General features: G+C 35.4%; 1 protein-coding gene across 1 annotated transcript in view; it reads left to right on the top strand.

Moving 5' to 3' along the window:
• LOC149804702 (dynein axonemal heavy chain 6-like) overlaps window positions 1–20,458 on the top strand; it is a 393,112-nt gene that overhangs the window by 310,347 nt on the left and 62,307 nt on the right. The window contains exons 68-71 of the mRNA XM_089933221.1: window positions 7,823–7,937; window positions 11,391–11,527; window positions 16,467–16,792; window positions 18,608–18,825. Coding sequence (XP_089789347.1) covers window positions 7,823–7,937; window positions 11,391–11,527; window positions 16,467–16,792; window positions 18,608–18,825 — 796 coding nt within the window. The remainder of the gene's footprint in view (window positions 1–7,822; window positions 7,938–11,390; window positions 11,528–16,466; window positions 16,793–18,607; window positions 18,826–20,458) is intronic.

Raw genomic sequence — 20,458 nt, 5'->3', positions numbered from 1 at the left:
TCATATTTACTTGCAAATGGACAAGGGGTCAGTGGTCCTTAGCTTTATAATTTACATTTTATGTAGTCATATTTACCTGCAAATGGACAAGGGGTCAGTGGTCTTTAACTTTATAATTTACATTTTATGTAGACATATTTACCTGCAAATGGACAAGGGGTCAATGGTCCTTAGCTTTATAATTTACATTTTATGTAGTCATATATACCTGCAAATGGGCAAGGGGTCAGTGGTCCTTAGCTTTAAAGTTGACAGTTATATAAATCTCATACACATTATAAGATTGTATCTTCCATTTGTTTGTAATATTGGGTTGTAGAAAAAGAAAGGGGTCTTCCATTTAGACTTGGTGTCACCTTACTAGTAATCACTTTGCTACTTTTAGCTCTACTGGTGCTAGACCAATATAGCTTATGGGATGGTCTGTTGTCCATCGTCCATCATCTCTCTGTCCACACACACACACTCATTCATCCCACAATCTAGTTGGTACTAAATGAAATTGGTTCTCTGTAGACATCCAGTATGGCCACCACAGGGGCAGTTTTCAAAATCTTGTTATTGCTAATGCTCCAGAATGCCTTGTCCTATCATTTGCAGAATTTTTATTAAAAGACTTGTTATGATGTCTAGCTGGTCCTTTAGTGAAAATGGTGTTGATATGGAATCCATCATCTTAAAAAAATCCTATTTCTGCTCCTCCTGCACAGAAAGTCAAATCAGCTTAGGGTTTCACCAGAAGACTTCTTGTGATGTCTAGCTTGTCTTAAATAAAATGGTTCCAATCTTACATCCAGTATGGCCACCACAGTGGCTGTCTGGAAAATCATGTTATCTCCACTTTTCCTTGAATGGATGATTATATCAACATGGGATTTTCACTGAAAGACTTATTGTGAGCCAGAAGACCCTTTCAGATGTCTGATTGTTTCTAAATGAAAATGGTACCACCTAGCAACCTTCTTGAAAATCTTGTTATTTCTGCACAACCTAATTGGATGGCCATATTAGCATGTTTGTGATCTCTAATTGGTTCTAAATGACAGTGTTGTCTATCTGACATCCAGTATTCCCACAACAGCAGTCATCTTGAAAATCTTGCTTTTGCTACACCTCCTTAAAAGAATGTCACATCAGCATGGGATTTCAGGAGAGACTTATGTGGACTAGTTCATTTTGAAAATATTGTTATTGCTACTACTTCTAGATGAAAGTCATACTGCTATGGAGTTTTCACCAGAAGACTTCTGATAATGTCCAGTTGGTACGAAATGAAAATGGTGCCAGACTGACATCCACTATGGCCACCATGGCAGCCATCTTGAAAATCTTGTAATTGCTTGTTTAGCCTTCTAAATGGAAAGTCATATCAACATGTGGCTTTCACTTGAAGACTAATTTTATCTAGCTGTTCCTGAAAGGAAAATAGCGCCTATTTGAGCACAAATATAGCCACCAGGCCTGCCAAAATTTTCTGAACCTCTGCTGGACATGTTAGTACTACTATCACCATTGCTACCCACCCACACCATGGCAGCCATCTTGAAAATCTTGTTATTGCTACTGTTCCAAAATTGATGATCATATCAACATGGTATTTTCACCAAAAGACTACTTACGATATCTATTTGGTCCTTAATGACAATGATGTCTCCACAGACATCTCAAATGGCTGCCGTAATGAACATATTGAAAATTGTGTCACTGATTTTCTTGAATGGATAGTCTTACTCGTATGGGGTTTTCACCAAAAGCATTGTAATGGTGCCTTATTTTCACAAATGAAAATGGTGCAGATCTTGCATCCAGTATGGCTGCCAAACAATTAATTTGAAAATATCACCTAAGATTATCAGTTATTTTCAGCACCTTACAGTTAAGAAGAAATGGTTTGATCTTGAATTTCTGGAAATTGTATTCGGACAGTAGAGTGGAGCAACTCTTGTTTCTCAGTACTGTAGTTTCCCTTGTAAAATGTGCACTCCATTACAGAAAAGTGTTCATCAGGCCTCGTATTCACTAAAATCATTAAGTATCCCCTCATTATAATGCTGTCCAAGGAAGCTACAGAGTATACCTCCTAATAGTAAGAATACCTTATTATGAAGTAGATGATGCACACAATTTTACTTCCACTTAATGAAATGGAATCTTTAACCATGCCTGTCTTATAATAGGAATCATGGTATAATGAAGTTTCTTGTAGTATTAGGGAGTGCTGTAATTCAACCTCAAGCTTAAAACCCCTAATCAGATATAATACTAATGGTACACCTATGTCATTGAAATTCTGGTATTCTGGTAAAAGGACCCTGGCATTCTGGTAAAGGGAACCTGGCATTCTGGTAAAAGGACCATGGCATTCTGGTAAGAGGACCCTGGCATTCTAGTAAAGGGACCCTTGCATTCTGGTAAAGGGACCCTGGAATTCTGGAATTCTGATAAAAGGACCCTGGCATTCTGGTAAAAGAACTCTGGCATTCTGGTAAAGAGACCCTGGCATTCTGGTAAAGGGACCCTTGCATTCTGATAAGGGGACCCTGGCATTCTGGTAAAGGGACCCTGGCATTTTGGTAAAAGGACCCCGGCATTCTGGTTGAGGGAACCTGGCATTCTGGTAAATGGACACATCTTAAGAAAAGTTCTGTGATTGTAGCTTTATTCTAAATACAGTCTCAGACTGTCCAAGTTTGGAGATTTTGAGAATAATGAGTCAGATATGTGGTTATGTAATAAAAAATCTGGGTCTAAGACCTTTGCTTAACAATACAGAAGAAGAAAAGAACAATAAAGATATATGCTGACACGCTATGCAACAGCAATCAGGGCATATGCAGTGTGCATTTAAGCATGTTTTATACATAGGAATATATGGTGGACAGGGTGAATTCAGTTGTGCAGTTGTAGGATTTATGTTACTTTTAAAAATCATGCCCAAATTGAACCACAAACTCAACAGCATGCATATTCACAAGCCCCACCATCCCCAGATTTAGAAATCCATCACCCTTTTTTTATGCCTATCACAAGGTGGAGTATGTTATGTTAGAGTATTGTCCATCCCTCTGTCCATATGTCTGTTACCAATTCTGTTTCTGCATACTAACATGATGCATTGCTTCTCCATGGAGTAAGGAAAAATCCTATTATCTCAAAGAGCAAGGTCATTATGACTGAATAAAGAAACAAGGTTTCTGCAAAATAACTCAGGTTCTCCGCCATTTATGTTTACCAAACCTTTGTGGATGGCTTGCACTAGAGGTAAGAAAAAACAGTTCATTGTCAAAAGATCAGAGATCAAGGTCACTGAGAGAAGAAAATAGTTCTGAACAATAATGTCAATTCTCCATCGTCATCGTTACCAGACTTTATGGATGGCTCTTACTTGTAATTTTGGAGTCAAAAGGTCAAACACCCAAATCATTGTGACTGAAAGAAAAAATGGTTTCTGTGCAATAACATTAGTTCTACATCATAGACTTGAACCAAACTTTGTGGGTGGCTTACACTTGTGGTAAGGAAGAAGTTAAAGATTTGGGGTTGAAAGATCATTTGTAAAGGTCACTGATTGAAAAATGGTTTCTGCATGAAATTTTCAGTTATCCTAGAAATGACAAAGTGTAGATAGGCTTCTGTTGATAATCTTATTTCTGTTGAATCAGTCTTTCCAGTTCTTTTTTTAAATGAAAGAATGCATCAAAATATGACAGGATGCTGATTTTAAGGGAAGCAATTCTGAATGATTATGGCATAGGACAGTTATCTATAATGACAGAGCCACACAAACTAGCCAACCCTATGTCTGACATTAGTAATTTTTCCAGTTGGATAAGTTCTTCAGAGTATGATTTTATTCCCAGTCAGATGCAATTTCTCAACTTTGAAAAGTCCAGATATTATACACTTAATTTAGACTGCCTTTTTTTTCTCCAGAACCACCCATTTTATCAGCATTCTTCCTCTTAAACTCTTTTATTAATGCAGCAAGGTACAGAATTTAATTTTAGTACATGTCATTCTTAACATCAGGAAAATGCATGATGGGGTACAAAAAATGCCTCTTTTTATTGAGACTGATAAATATTTCACCAAATTACACATAAATTATCAAATAATATATGATGTGTGTTCCAGGTTAGATATCTTTGTAAAATGAATGTAGACGGTAAAGAATATCTATAAAGCTGTAATGATATCACTGTTGCATAAATAAAATGCTTTTAAAACAATATACAACAATTACAAGGCATGAACAAATTAGTTTGGCTGAAAAAGTGGCGGTGTCTGTAAACATTGTCTAAAGACATGCAGAAGATGTGGTAATCTTATTGTGTATAACAAAATTGTACACATACTTTAGGCTGATGTAGATGCCTTAACCCTGTGTTTGGCAGTTTCTTTAGATTTTGTCAAGTAAACTTGAAATCAGTTTGATTTTATATAACAAAAAAAAAAGTATCTATAGCATAATGTGCAGAATTAAGTGCAGTGTCCTTTTAGAAGACTTAGTGCAGAATTAGCAGGCCAGCAGATCGGGGTCTGGTCTGTTTACATAAAAATTGTGGATAAAATTAACATTGTAGGCTCCAAAATGGTGGTGCAGTATACACTAAATTTTTGTCAATGTTTTTCATGAAAAGTGAGGGGTTGACCAAACTAGGATCTCTCAAACAAAGATATATTTTTCTTTTACCTCAATGCTTTTTTTCTTCAAGTAATACATCAGTATTAGACATAATTAGTATTAGACATAATTATCATTCAACTTACACTGGTCAACAGTGAAATCATTACTGACTTGAAAAGGCCCTAATCTGTAGTATTTTGGTGTGCCGAACACGAATATAACCGTGAAAAATTTGTATTGGCTCTCGTTTTGAAGATATTCATATACCTCATTTTCTATGTTTCACTGTGTAAATTTCTCCAGTAGGACTGCAACAACATCCGGAATAATGATGTAACATTGCATAATACCATCATGCTCACATCATCCACAGTTGATTGCATCATTTTCTGATGCAATGCAATACTAATGCCATGCGGCTGCTGAAGTAAGTTGACGTCAGCAGTGTACTATACATGTGTAGGCCTATTATACTAATGCCAGGCGGCTGCTGAAGCTGACGTAAGCAGTGTACTATATAAAGCCCAATCAGATAGGTTCAGCATTTAAAATATTTTAGACGTTGTGCGAGACAGTTCAAGCTACTGTTACATAAAACTTATTATTTTATCCATTTACGTACAATAAAGAACAGTAATGCCTCGAAAGTGTGTTAATACCGCGGACAATTTTTGCTATATTTGTGGGGAAGTGACATTTGCCAACCAGAAGAAAAGTATCAATTCTCAAGTGAAGAAGGCATATCATCTTTACTTCGGATGCAAGGTTGGTGACCAAGACAAGCCTTGGGCTCCGCATATATGCTGTGCTACATGTACAACACAGCTTTCACAGTGGTTGAATTGCAAAAGGTCATCAATGCCGTTTGCAGTCCCAATGGTGTGGAGAGAGCCAAGCAACCACCTAAATGACTGTTACTTCTGCTTGGTTCCTCCTCTTTCCGGCGGAATAACGAAGCGAAAGAAGTCGAGAATAGTCTACCCAAACATTCCGTCTGCATTGAGACCAGTTCCACATGGTGAGGGACTTCCTATTCCAGAACCTCCAGCAGAATATTCTCTTGATTCATCTGACGAAGACAAAGGTGAGTCGACCTATTCTTCTCCTGGTCCATCAGCATGCAGTGATCCAGATTTTCACTGTGGTGCATCATCAACCCCACACAGAATAACACAGGAAGAACTAAATGACCTGATTCGTGATTTGGACTTATCAAAGAACAAGGCAGAATTGCTAGGATCAAGACTCCAACAATGGAATCTTCTAGAAGAAGATGTCACAATTACTGCATATCGAAAGCGCCACCAGCAATTGGAGCCTTTCTTCAGAAAGGAAAGTAATCTGATATTCTGTTCCGATATTGAGGGCCTCATGAATGCTTTAAAAATCACTCATGACCCACAAGAATGGAGACTATTTGTGGACTCTTCGAAACTGAGTCTCAAGGCTGTGCTTTTGCACAATGGAAACATTCTTCCATCTATTCCAGTAGCGTATGCTGTCCACATGAAAGAGACATACGATAACTTAAGGCAGCTACTGAATTCCATTGAGTATAACAAGTACAGCTGGCACCTCTGTGGTGATTTGAAGGTAGTTGCCCTTTTAATGGGACTGCAGCAAGGATATACAAAATACATGTGTTTCTTATGCGAGTGGGATAGCCGAGCAAGGGAAATGCACTACATGAGGAAGGAATGGACTCACAGGCAGAATGTAGCCATTGGAGAGAAGAATATCCAACACCCAGCTCTGGTTGAGGCTCAGAAAATCTTGCTACCACCCCTTCACATCAAACTAGGTTTGATGAAGAACTTCGTGAAAGCCATTGACCGGACTTTGCCAGCATTCCGATACCTGCATGAAAAATTCCCTCGACTCAGCGAAGCAAAGATTAAAGAGGGAGTTTTTGTGGGTCCTCAGATTCGAGAGCTTTTCAAAGATGACCGGTTCAACAACTTGCTGGAAGGTGACGCGAAACAAGCATGGAATGCTTTTCGCCTAGTTTCTACAAACTTCCTCGGAAATGTTAGGGCAGAAAACTATAAGGAACTAGTAGAAGACATGTTGATGAAGTATAAGAAACTTGGCTGCAATATGTCTCTAAAGATTCACTTCCTTCATTCCCATTTGGATTTCTTTCCTAGCAACTGTGGTATTGTTAGTGATGAACACGGCGAACGTTTTCATCAAGATATCGCAACAATGGAACAAAGATACCAGGGAAAATGGTCCACTACAATGCTGGCTGACTACTGCTGGACACTCCTCAGAGATGCTCCCGAACAGCTGTACAAGAGACAGGCGAAGAAATCTAAGATGTAGTCAATGACTTGATTTTTTATAGGTAGGCTATTACAGTTGACCTTTTACTATTGGAATGCATTTCGTTATGTAAACATTAATTTCTTGAAGATTACAAAAAAAACTAGAGCCAATTTTGCAATTTGACTGTCATATTCGTGTTCAGCACATAAAAATTGATAAGAATTGACTAATTTTATTTCAGTAACATGACTTTTGTAAAAATTTGTTGTCCAGTGTTATTTTGTAATAGACATAATTATTATTCAACATAATTAATAATAGATATACTTAGTATTAGACATAATTAGATGGGGCCCCGAGTGGCCGAGTGGTCTAAAGCACTCTCTGTTACGGATCACTGCCATCTCACCTCTGTCTGCATGGGTTCGAGTCTCAGATTCAGCTAATGTGGGTATGTGAGAAAGCTTGCCAGTAGCTTCTCGTGGGTCGGTGGTTCTTTCCGGGCTTTTCCCAGGTTCTTCCTCCACCATTAATACTGGCCGCCATGTATAGCCTATCTTGTGCTGAAAAATGGCGTTAAACCCTACAACAACAACAACAACATGAACAACATAACTAGATCCTTTTTTTATCAAATCAGAGCAAGAATATTGTTTTCAAGTTATTTGTGAGTCAGACGTCAAAACAATTCCATACACTCTCCCTCCTTCCTCCAAATTAAATGACCAGTCCTTGAGATAGTAGATTTTACAAAATAATTAATTAATCTGACTGTAGCCATTTCCATCAAAATGCAGATTAGCCAAACTTTGAGACATATTGATTTAATTGACCTCTCACCATTTATTGATATGTCTTCATCTCCAAGCAGTAATCAAATATTACAGCTCAGATAAAGGCAATTAATTGTTTCTTCAATTTTTTCAGGAGCGTCCTCAGCTTGAGAAAAAGAGATCTGAATTACTGGAAAGCATCACCAATGATTTACAGCTTCTTCGTGATATGGAGGACAAGTCATTGAGCTTGCTTCAGAAGTCTGAAGGTACAGCTGTTTCAACTTGTATTCTCAAGATTGCACTTTCCAACTAGTACTGACACTAAGCTTGGAGACTATAAAACTCACAGCTTGAGCTTGACATCCATTTCTCATTCAATAACAATCAAAAGTGTTGCTAAAAAAATTTTTAATGCTTGACAAAAAATCTCACTCAAACTTGAGCTCAGAAGTGTTACAAATTTTAACCATTCCTGCCAAATTTTTCTGAATCTAAGCTGGACATGTTAGTACTAATTCCACCACTGCTACCCACCCTAACCTCCCAGAGATGATGCAAATCTAAGCTACCTTTGTTTTAAAAATATGAACTTAAAAATGACTTTGTATAGATCAAGTTTTATGTTTTGGTTGAGTGCAATGTTTAATGGCTATGCTAATGATGTGGTCATGACTGGAGTTAACTGTAGATTTCATAGTCCATTTTCACTGAAGTGATTGGGAGGTCATCTTTTTAATTAATGTCCATAGTAAACTGAACACAGAAAGAAATGTCAGGTACATGTACATGAAGAAATCGTACAGCACAACTTCTTGGGGCATGGTTGTTTTTTTGTTTTTTTTTTAATTTTAAGGGTTTTTACAGAACAAATAACATATATACTAGCTTATAAGTCAAGTCAAATTGCAAATAACAAAATATCCTGACCTACGGTATCATAATGTGCCTGCAGATTATGGTCTGTTTTATTTCTTTTACTGATTACTCCTAACAAACTGCACAAAACCAGATTATATACAGTAATAACTTTTCCAAGTGTGAAAAAAAGTACCCCCGTTCTCCCATTTTGTCTTCTTGACATTAGTTGTTATACACTTATTATGTATTAATTTTAATAGTACAAGCAAATTTGTATTAATGCACTGTATTTCGGATCCATGCATAGTCCTTGCCACTTTACATGTACCTACTTGTGTATTTGGAGGAGGGCTGTTACAAAGTTGTGAGAGCTGGTAGTCCGACCCCATATGCTATAAATATGGCAATAAAATATGTTTAAACCCAGCTATTATGAGATGGCTGTATATTCAGCCACACTGAGCAGGCTGTATTCTCAGCCACACCGAGCAGGATGTATTCTCAGCCATACTGAGCAGGATGTATTCTCAGCCACACTGAGACCAGATTTGAATCCTCTTCACTCTTGAAGGCAAAGATACTGCTGACATATTGTTACAAATCTTTTATTTGGACCAGGTGCAGATCTGGGCCATTTAGTTAAGTTTTGGTCTGAATTTGACCAGCAGACCTTAAGTATGGACATGTACATCTAGAATACATAAATTTGATTGGACAAAATTTAAGACAGGTTTATCAAATTGGGGCCCATTCATTTGCTGCCTCAGAGATGCTTGAAAATTGTTTTGTGGGGGATGGGAAGCTTGGTTTGTCATCCAATAGGTTCTTTGTTTGATTATGTAGGTCTACATTTCTTACAGGTGTAAATTACCTTAGTTTAGCTGACTGCCAGTGAATGTTTACAAAATTAGTAAACATGTCAATCAATGGGCTCATGATTGTCACTGATAAAAAAACTACCCATTCCATTTAAATGATATATTTCTGCATCACTGCTTCAGAGGACTGTATAGTAGGATTTTACTGTTACCGTATTTACCGTATAGATTGGGACATGATAAAATAATTAATTATTGCAAATGAAAATTATTATTTGAAAATACATTCACTTGAGTACAAATAACAATCTTTTTGTTAGCATGGGTTACAAATAGTATCGTTAAAGCAAGTTATTGCTCTGTATACTATTTACCTACAGACATCAATATCCATTTATATTTATTATAACTATAGATGCCAAGGAAATAAAAGCCTGGGTGGTGAATAAACACAACTGACAGCGAGCAGTAAACTTATTGTTTGAACTTACAGACAAGGACATTAAAGACACAGGTTATTTTTATTGCAAAGGAACCCAACTTCAAAAGACAACTTTGAATACTTTGAAGCCATTTTTTTAAATGGATATCAATAAAAGGTTATTTTATTACAAAGCAAGTTGACCTCGGAAGCTGACTTTCTATTCTTTTAAGTACCGATTTTTTATTTATTTTTAATATACAAAGACAGCTGAGATAAGGAAGCTAACTTTGTTTCCTTTTCACTGGTATTCATGGGAATTTTGAAAGTAAATTGAAAAAATTAAACAATTTAAAGTTACACAATATAATGCTTTGTGCATGGACATCGATGATCAAGCATTACCCAGAGGAAAAAATGATTTCACCGACAATATGATCATAAACATAGATGAAATTCTAGTGTACTTTGATTTTATTCCTGGATGGACTGATGATAAGATGGGGGGGTAAAAGTGTTAGAATTAGCACGACTGGAGCAGATTTGAAAAAATCTGACTTTAGTCATTGCAGTTTCTGCTTCAGGTGATGTATTGCCTTTTATGATAATTTTTCATGGCATGAGAAAGCTAAGAAAATATTCATGAACCGAAAGAATGGATCATACATGTGAATGAGAAGGGTTATGTTGTTGAGATGATGCTGCAGTGGATTAAAGAGTTTTATCTCAAGTACACAGCATTATATTTGTTAAAATAAAATTTCAGTTAGAGTGCATTTTCCAATATGTAATTTTTGAATGATTTAAAAGATGTCTCGCAACTTATGACTCAAAAAGATGATGTGACCCAGAACATACAATGCACAAAAAAATTACTTCAAAAATTAATTTGTTGTGTCCAAACAGATATGGTGTCCCAACATATACAGTAAATACGGTAATACTTTTCTTAATGTATGCATGATTTTTACATTGAACTGGCAAAGATTCAAAGTTAATGAGAATTGGTTATAGCACATTACACAATATTACACATCAGGTTGATTTACTGATAAAGCTGATGAAATTTCATTTAAATGTAATTATAATTTACTTTTGAAAAACCTGTTTGTTAACAGAACCTTTATTAGTAGCATTTTATTTTATTTAAAAGAAACACAGTTTCAAGTTTGTAATCCACCTTTTTTAAGTCATTGCAGATCTTAAAAAGGCATCCAATGCAAAAAAATCAAACAATGTGAATGCCCACACATTACAGCCTTTTGAATTTATTCATTGATTTTTTCATCTTGTACTTGTGTGTAGCAGTAGACAACAATATCATGATGATCCTAATGATGTTTTACCTATATTGTAGGATATATTAAAAAAAGACACATTGCACATACTGAATTATGTTATAATAAGAGGTTAAAATGCACAACAAATGAAATAATCACAAGTACAGCAATGAATAACAATCCCAAATTGAGCAGGGTACACAGTCTGCTCTATTCAGTAAGTCTAATGGGTTAATGGGGGAAAGGTTTCTAATTATTAAATGGCATCATTTTCTGGGAGTCTTCATCTTTTTATTTCACATGTGTTTTCAATGACGTGAAGGCTTGTATTGTGTTTTCCAGGTGAAATTCTAGATGATCAGGATCTTGTGGACACTCTTCAGCGAAGTAAGGGCATGGCAGCCGAGATTCATGACCGCATCACGCAGTCTGAGGAGACAGAAAAGAAACTGAGCTTGGCAAGGAAAAGATACTTACCTGTATGTATATAACAATTAACCCTTCAAAGATACTTACCTCTATGTCTATTACAATTAGCCCTTCAAAGATACTTGCCTGTATATATATAACAATTAGCCCTTCAAAGATAATCAGTGATGTAAATTAAATTTTGTCTTTTGATATTTGTACAAATTAAACAGTTCAGATGAATATGAAGTTGGTAGATTGATATATCTTTTATTGCACCAGGCAAGGCAAAATAATTTGTTGCCTAAAAGTGTTTGTACACTTTTTAAATGATCACAAATATAAAAAAACATTATTTTTGACTGAGATAATTTTTAAATACAGATATTTGCAAAATATGCATAGTTTTATGTATGCAAAATTAAAAGGAAAAATAATTGTCAGTTTTCTTGGATTATGCTGGACATGTTTTTATAGGATTTTAAAAAAATCAGAAATTTCATGATCTGTAGGCTAGGTACCATTCCGTGATATGTATGCCGGGTACCACACCATGATACAGTGGAACCCCACTTTAACGCGATAATTGGGGTCCAAAAATATTGGATCACATTAATAGCGGGGTCATGTTAATGTGGGTTTTTACAGTATTAAACTTTTTTCAGAGAACAACTCATTGGCACATATACGTGTATTCATGTCTAATGTATATGATGAATAGGGTATCAATGGTGTCTGTACAAATTTCATACTACTAAAATTTTCTCACATGCATTTCCATGTACATTTATCCATTGTAAATTTCCAATAATTAACGCTTGTATGCCTATTCGTTTGAACAACTACAGCAAAAAATATTACCAATCACCACATGCTTAAAGCATCCATATAACTTTTACTTCAGATTTTGTGAATGTCAAAAGAAACGTGTGAAAACTACTATACTAATTATTGCACAAAGTGCAGAGAACAACTTGCCTTTGTGAACTTGTTTTTCCATAACGGTAAAATATTTTTACAAATAATAGGAAATTAATGATGAGTTCATAAGCAAACACCATACACATGTAAAAACCAGAGTGCAGTAGGTCTGCAATAGTCACAAGTCACTTTTATTTAAAAAAATTAAGCTAAACGCATGTACAGTTTCATTCCCTTTCAATTTCCAGCTAATAATGCAGACATGATTTACTGGTCAACTGATTTCGTCTAATAACACCGCCAAGCCTAGCAAACATGTTGGTGGCTTTCAATTTTTGATGTTTATTAAATAATGAGAATCTTTTATCAACCACTGCATTGTCTGCTGCTTGGTTGTATGTGCAGTTAAAGAAGAAACACATGCTGGCTATTGATTGAGCAATGATTGTTACAGAATTAATTGAAGACAACCACAAAGATGACTTGCTGACTTTTCTCATGGATCAGTTATAAGTAACATTTTCGATAATGTTTATTTTAGCATAACACTTCAAGAACCTGGTGAAATTGTTAAATTTCAGAAGCTATGCCACAATCGTATTATATTAAAATTCATATGTGAACTCTTCCCCAAAATGATAATAAACATTTTACACACTATTTCTCATACTTAAATAATAAAAAAATTTCCCAGTGTGAGAAAAATACATGTACATGTATTTAAAATTTCAGGAACCATGCCACGGTTGTATTATAATCGAATTCATACACAATCTCATCTCCAAAATGATAATAAATTTTGTATACACTATTTCATGTATTTTGAACAAACAATATTTTTTCATGTGCGAATGAACGTACAAAATTTTGGGAGCTATGCCACGACCACTTTATATATGAATTTGCGTTATTGTGGGTCACGTTATGGTGGGGTTGCATTGTATATAGGCTAGGTACCATTCCGTGATTTGTATGCTAGGTACCATTCCATAATATATAGACTAGGTACAATTCCATGATATATGGGATAGGTACCATTCCATGATACATAGGCAAGGTACCACACCATGATATATAGGATAGGTACCATTCCATGATATATAGGCTAGGTACCACACCATGATATATAGGTAAGGTACCATTCCATGATATAATAGGATAGATACCATTCCATGATACATAAGCTATGTACCATTTCATGAAATATAGGCTAAGTACCATTCCATGATATATAGGATAGGTACCATTACATGATGTATGTATGTCCAGTTTGCTACTCCCTGTCCTATATGAGCCAGGTTGACTGTAGCAATCAAGTTACTATATGTGCACACTTCTGCATCAGATCTAACTGCAAACTACACAGACCCACATCTGCTGTTCCATAACATGCTGGCAGATTTGGGTGTCTGCAGTTTTTATGGAGTAACCAATAGAACAAACAACAGAGACCTGATCTGCTTTAACATAACATGGTGGCAAGTCTGAGTGTTTTACGTTTGTTAGGAGTAGTCAGTAGTCAGTAGAACAAACAGGATAGACTCATCTGCCAGTGCATTTTGCTGTTGTTTTTAATTAAACTCAAATTAATTGAGTATATATGGCAGGTCCCTATTTAATGTGACAGCAGCATTAATCACCATGGGACTTGCAATTCTGAGTTTTGAGTTCCAGCTAGTGAGCCACACAATCTACCATAGATATCTCATATGGCAATGGCTGCATGTAATTGATGTGTACAGCCTTTATCACTTCATACCTTAAGATTCTATTATTTATTTTAGTTACAATCTACTTGCTTTTATCAGACAAGTCCTTTGTATTGTGATGCATCGTGTGAAACTATGTCAGATAAATATTACTTAATAAAGACATCGTAAAGTTAATTCAAACATGGCATTACTGAAAGACATCGTAAAGTTAATTCAAACATGGCATTACTTAAAGACATCATAAAGTTAATTCAAACATGGCATTACTGAAAGACATCGTAAAGTTAATTCAGACATGGCATAGAAGCCTCATCATGCTGGAGAATATAGTTTTTAAAATATTCAAGATGTAAAAAAATGCAAGACAATTCTCCAAAAACAAAATGAGAACAAACAATGGTCTCCTTCATAAATTTTAAACTAAAATTGTATTCATATTACCATATATACTCACTAATAAGTCAGGTCAAATTGCAAACAATAAAGATCCTTATCTGCTGTATCATAATGCATGGGCAGATAAGGGTCTATTTTGTCTGTTCTACTGATTACTCTTTTCTTTTCCTTTTAGGAAATATATGTCTTTATGTATGTTATTCAAACATGTATTTTCATATTTAGGCCTGTTTCAAATCAGTTGATTGAAAAATTCTGATCAAGTAATTTACTTCTAAACCAGTAGATATTTTTATCAATATAAATTTGATATGTTTAAGGTGATTGAAACAAAATAATTGTAATATTTGCCATAATATTTTTTTCAATCGTGACGCTTAACTTCTGACTGCTACAGATGTTTTCAAATTTTTTGTCCCGTCATGGGTCTAGGACCTGAGTGACAATGTGTGCTTTTCTTTGTAGACAGGCAAGTAAATTCCTGTATAATCTCTGAGCCTAGTAACATGACTTTAACAAGTTTAGCAAAATGTTCTGCTGTGAGAAATGGTAAATTGAGCTCTGCCACAAAATTTGCAAAGAAAGTCTCAGCAAGTGTCTCATGATCCACTTTTCATCCAGTTTCAAACAAGGCTTTCAAAGTGGGTGTGCTTGTTTCAAAAGAATCATTGCTCGACATGTGATTGTGTCTGCAGATGCCTTGAGATATCATTTATTTCTGTATATATTATCTTAAAATGCACTTTGCATGTCACTCACCAGCTCACACTTAAACTCTGATTTCCAAGCATCGCTGAACTTGTTCCAATATTTCTTATTTGGGTCATTTTATCACTGTGAGTAAGCAAATGTTTTGACGTTTTGATCTGAATTGAGCAAATAACACAAGAACTGCCTTTGAATATTTGTCTTAAAACATCTTGAACCATGTAGTAACAGTTACACAAGACAAAAAGTCAAAATACTTACATGTTTCTGCCAGAATCATTTTCTGGTCAGTATCTCCTTTTTATCTCACCTAAGATGAAGGTCAGCTGAATCTTAATCAAGGACACAAAGCCATAACGGACCACCTTTTGACCCTATTATTACTTATAACACCACAAAACAACATCCCGCATTTGAACTTATACTCTCAAAATTACAATAGTGAGGCATGGAATTAACAGCTTGTTGTGTACACATGTTAGCCTTATTATTCTGATACTCAGGCACACATCATTGCACTGGTGAAGCAGTTCTTGTCCCCAGTACACTGGTTCTGGCTTGGTTCTTTGTTGTTTGGATTGAACATGTAAAATTATATGGGATATTTTGGATGTGGTATCTGTTATTTAACTAGAGTGAAAGCTTGCCGAAATCACACAATTCATGACTGAATGCAGAAATAAAGAAAATAAAGGGGCAAAATCCTTTTTGTTAAACTCTTATTGTTAAAATTCCTAATTTAAAGATGTTTCACTCTGAAGTCTGTCAAATGTGACCACACTGTAATGTTTTTTCAGTACCTCCACCCAGCAATGCTCTCTGTGTCAATCAGTGCAAGAAATGTGTTAATGAAAATAAAAATCAGTTATTTTTTTTAATGAAAACTGTTAAGTAATTTGACAAAATACACAATTTGAAACATTATATGTAGAAGCTATTTTTATTTTTAAAAATTGCTGTACTAAAACTATTGCTTCATTTTTGGAACTTCTGTTTATCAATTTAGTGCTATTTATCATTGTTGTAATAAGCCATTAATCACATTTGCACAGAATGGAGAAAATATTCATGCAAATTGATGGGTTTTTTGCCTTAGAAAAAAGTACAGATGTCAGGAGTTAAAATGTAAGACCATTGGTAAAGTTTGTAGTTTTTGAATCAGAGAGCATTGTTTCATATTATTTTGTTCTATAAACAAAATAGTGAAATGGAGGTTAGATAAAGATGAGTGGGAAAATCTGATTGCATTTAATTGAATTAAAATAACTTTCAGGTTGCCACAAGAGGCGCTACTCTCTACTTTGTCCTCGCAGACCTATCTGGAATTGATGTGATGTACCAGTTCTCTCTAGATTGGTTCCAAGATATGTTCACTACCTGCATCAGTGGTTCTGTCTTAATAAAAGAAATAGAGAGGACACAGTCTCCAACCACATTGAGTGGCACTCTGCGAAGAGCAAGTGCTCAAAGCCTAAGGGGTGCCATGCACCAAGAAAAGGAAAATGAGAAGGAAAAGGTCTGTGTCACAGATGATTCTATAGCAACCGATACACAGGATCCTCTGCAGCTGAAAAAACATATGCTGGACATGATCAATAGGTTTGTGTGTGTGTGTGTGACTTGAATTTTTAACATAGTTTTAACAAGTTTTCAGTCATATTGCTACAGTGTCTGCAGTGTGACAGTTTATAGTTGTGTCTAGCACTGGGACATCATGCCACAGACATGTAGCATGATGTCCCACCCAGTCACATTATCCTGACACCAGGCCGACCAGTCCTAACACTAACCTCTTAATGCTGAGTGCCAAGCGGGGCAGCTGTTAGAACCATTTTTAAAAGTCCTTGGTATGACTCAGCCAGGGATTGAACCCACAACCTCCCACATCCGAGGCGGATGCTCTAACCACTAGGCCACTGGAGCAGTTCAATAGGTTTGTTGTTTTATGGTAAATCTCTCATGTCACATTTCATTTAAAGCAAATTGGGGAAAAAAATATAAAATCTTGCACATATATATATGAATATCGTATATAATCACAGGCAAGTCAAGTTCAGCTGCAGACTGTACAAACATAGATCTGCTGTTGCATAATGTACCTGCAAGATCTGGGTCAATGCAGTTGTATAGAAGTGATCAGTGTAACAAACAACATAGACCCTGATCTGCCAGTGCATTAGGCTGTGGTAGATAAGAGTTTATGTTGTTTTCATTTGACTTATAAGTGAGTATATACAGTAACATGTTATCTGATTAATCACACATCTGCAATTTTAATACCTCTGTCATATCATGATGGTCACATGGGATGATGTTAATCATGTTGGTTTTACTGTCATTATCACACACAATCATCAGCAATCAAAACCACCATTACAGTCCAAACAAATTATCAAACATTTTGCATTTTTCATGGGTATGCTCACCACAAAGTGTCGGACCTGCCAACCATTACAATTTTACCATAATTCTTTAATTATGGACTTGACAGAACTGTAGCAAAACGTTTGAAAATATTATCCTTGCAGTTAAATTGGGACATTGGTTTGTTCAGGTTTGTCGTGATCATGTAAACCACCTTCATGATCAAGCTTTTGCTTGGTCAGAAAATGTCATGATGAAAATGAAAGGGACAATCAACATCTTAAAAAGTCCAGGCAATTGGCACAATAGTATTAAAAAAATGAGAAAAAAGGAAAGGTGGCAGTTACTTTTGTTGTACATACTGTCATTTTGATTTGAGTATTGCTTGTGGCATGTGAGATGATTCGCTGCTGCCACTCAAATAAACAAACCATAATGATTACATCAAGTATAGAGATCTAACAAGGACCTCCATAGAGTCTGGAAAACTGCACTTTTTTAAACTGAACTGGAAATCATTAAGACAAAGTGTACTGTACAAACTTTTTGGTTAAGTATCATTTTGACTTCACTGCTTCAGACCACACTTCTAAACTTTTCTGTTGGATGTTTTCAAAGCTGACAATGGCAGTACATGATATTTCATTACACATACACTTTACTGAAAATGTATCTAATTTACAGAAAAAACTACTACCTTACATGGGTCTTTTTAGGGTGGGAGTATCTGGAGTATTCAAATTCGAACATCTACTGTTGTCTGTTTCCTGTACATTGCACTCCAGTATAATTCAATAAGCATCAAAATGACAGGATGACTGAAAAATTTTGAAAGCATATGTTAGAAGAATTATAATTACAAACTAAATGATAGGGATTTTTCAGGTTTTTTTAAAAATTGTCTCAGGCAAATATTAACATTGGACAAGAGTACTGACCTTTGACCTATAACAAGGCCTATTGGAAGATGCAGAGTTTATAACATCAAATATAGAACAATTACATTCAATATAAAATAAGGTATCAGGACGTTACATTTTCTTGCCACAGATTGACAACCAGTATCTATCGTGTGGTGTCAGTTGCACTGTTCTCCAACCACCAGTTGACGTTCTCCTTCATGCTCTGTACCAGCATTATGCGTGCAAATTCCAAGTATGAGGACATTACCACACTGGGTGGAATTACCGATTTTGAGTGGACAGTATTCCTTCAGGGCAACATCCTGGCCAGTATGATGGATGAGAAGACAGCTGCAAAACATGATGGTAAGAAGGCTTTACCACTGTTGTGACTGTAAAATGATAATAACAAGCTTAGATTGTCTTAAAAATATATTACACATTGCTTCATGCTTCATTAAGCAACAACAGGATGTTGTTACAATGTCCATTACCAATGAAAAAGTTATCTAGATAGTATTGTAGGGCGGACTGTATTCACTTTACGTGCCATTGATTAATTGGTACATTTGTCTCCAGAAGCTCTTTATATTGTGACTTTTGTAACATTTTGATTATTGACTGCAGAACATATCTGAAACACCATTCTTTGGTATGGTAGAGCTGGCATTAAAAGTATGACAAAAAACCAATTTGTATAATGAAATCAGAAAAGCAAGTACAGGACTGAAAATGACAAATTTTAACTGAGCAAGCAGAAAATACCTATCTTGCTGCTAAAACTAGTAGTAGGCATTCTACATCAACATTGTTATTTTCAAGGATTGTGGAAACACAATGCATGAGTTCATATGCTTTACTTTTATGTTACCATGGAAACAAGGTGTCCATAAGCAGTATTTAAGTAAAGAGTGCTGCACCAAAGGGTACTATCAGAAGTAGTATATAAAATGAGAGTACTGTAACATAGGGTGCATGACTCAATGGTATGAAAATTGAGAGTAATGGAAACATAGGGTGCTTGAAGTAGTAGTAGTAGTAGTAGTAGTATATAAATTGAGAGTACTGGAGCAGGAGTGCTTGAAGTAATAATATGAAATTGAGAATACTGGAACATAGGATGTTTGAAGTAGTAGTAGTAGTAACATAAAAATTGAGAGTACTGTAGCATAGGGTGCTTGAAGTAATACTATGAAATTGAGAGTACTGGAACATAGGGTGTTTGAAGTAGTAGTAGTAGTAACATAAAAATTGAGAGTACTGTAGCATAGGGTGCTTGAAGTAATAATATGAAATTGAGAGAACTGGAACATAGGGTGTTTGAAGTAGTAGTAGTAGTATAAAAATTGAGAGTACTGGAGCAGGAGTGCTTGAAGTAATAATATGAAATTGAGAATACTGGAACATAGGGTGCTTGAAGTGGTTGTATATAAATTGAGTGTTGGAATTCAGACTGCTTGAAGTAGGAGCATTTTCATAAGTATGACACCCTAGATACTGTAACCTTTATTGTTTTCAATATATAATGTGTAAATGCATGCAATTAATATCAGTTTCATTGTGGTTAGGTAATACTCTTGTGTACCTTAGAGATATCTTTATCTTTTGTCTTACGATTTAAAGTTAGATTTTTGCTTATTTTTTAGTATCTGAACGATCTGTAGTGATGAATATGCTCTTTATAAACCCATGGTGAATTGCATATATTTTAAAACAGTAACAGTGCTGCCCTTTCCACTCCTAAAGATTTCATACTTAAGTATACAGTTTGATGTTTTTTTAAATCTCATTACTTTAATGTCAGTATTTGCATCCTTTACATTGACTATAGATTCCGTTTTTGTGGATTTTGTGGTTGCTGAAAACTGAAAATTTAAAGATGAAATAAAAGAAAAGCTTTTACACACCCATATCCACAACTTTAAGTACTAAAGAAAACATATACTTATTAAAATGATTTATGAACCAAAGAAAAGATTTTTTCTGTTATAAAATCACT

The sequence above is a fragment of the Sinohyriopsis cumingii genome, chromosome 2 (assembly GCF_028554795.1).
Source record: "Sinohyriopsis cumingii isolate HCF-2022 chromosome 2, ASM2855479v2, whole genome shotgun sequence".
Taxonomy (NCBI): domain Eukaryota; kingdom Metazoa; phylum Mollusca; class Bivalvia; order Unionida; family Unionidae; genus Sinohyriopsis; species Sinohyriopsis cumingii.
The sequence above is the reverse complement of the archived record's forward strand: the minus strand, read 5'-3'. Positions and strand labels throughout refer to the sequence as shown.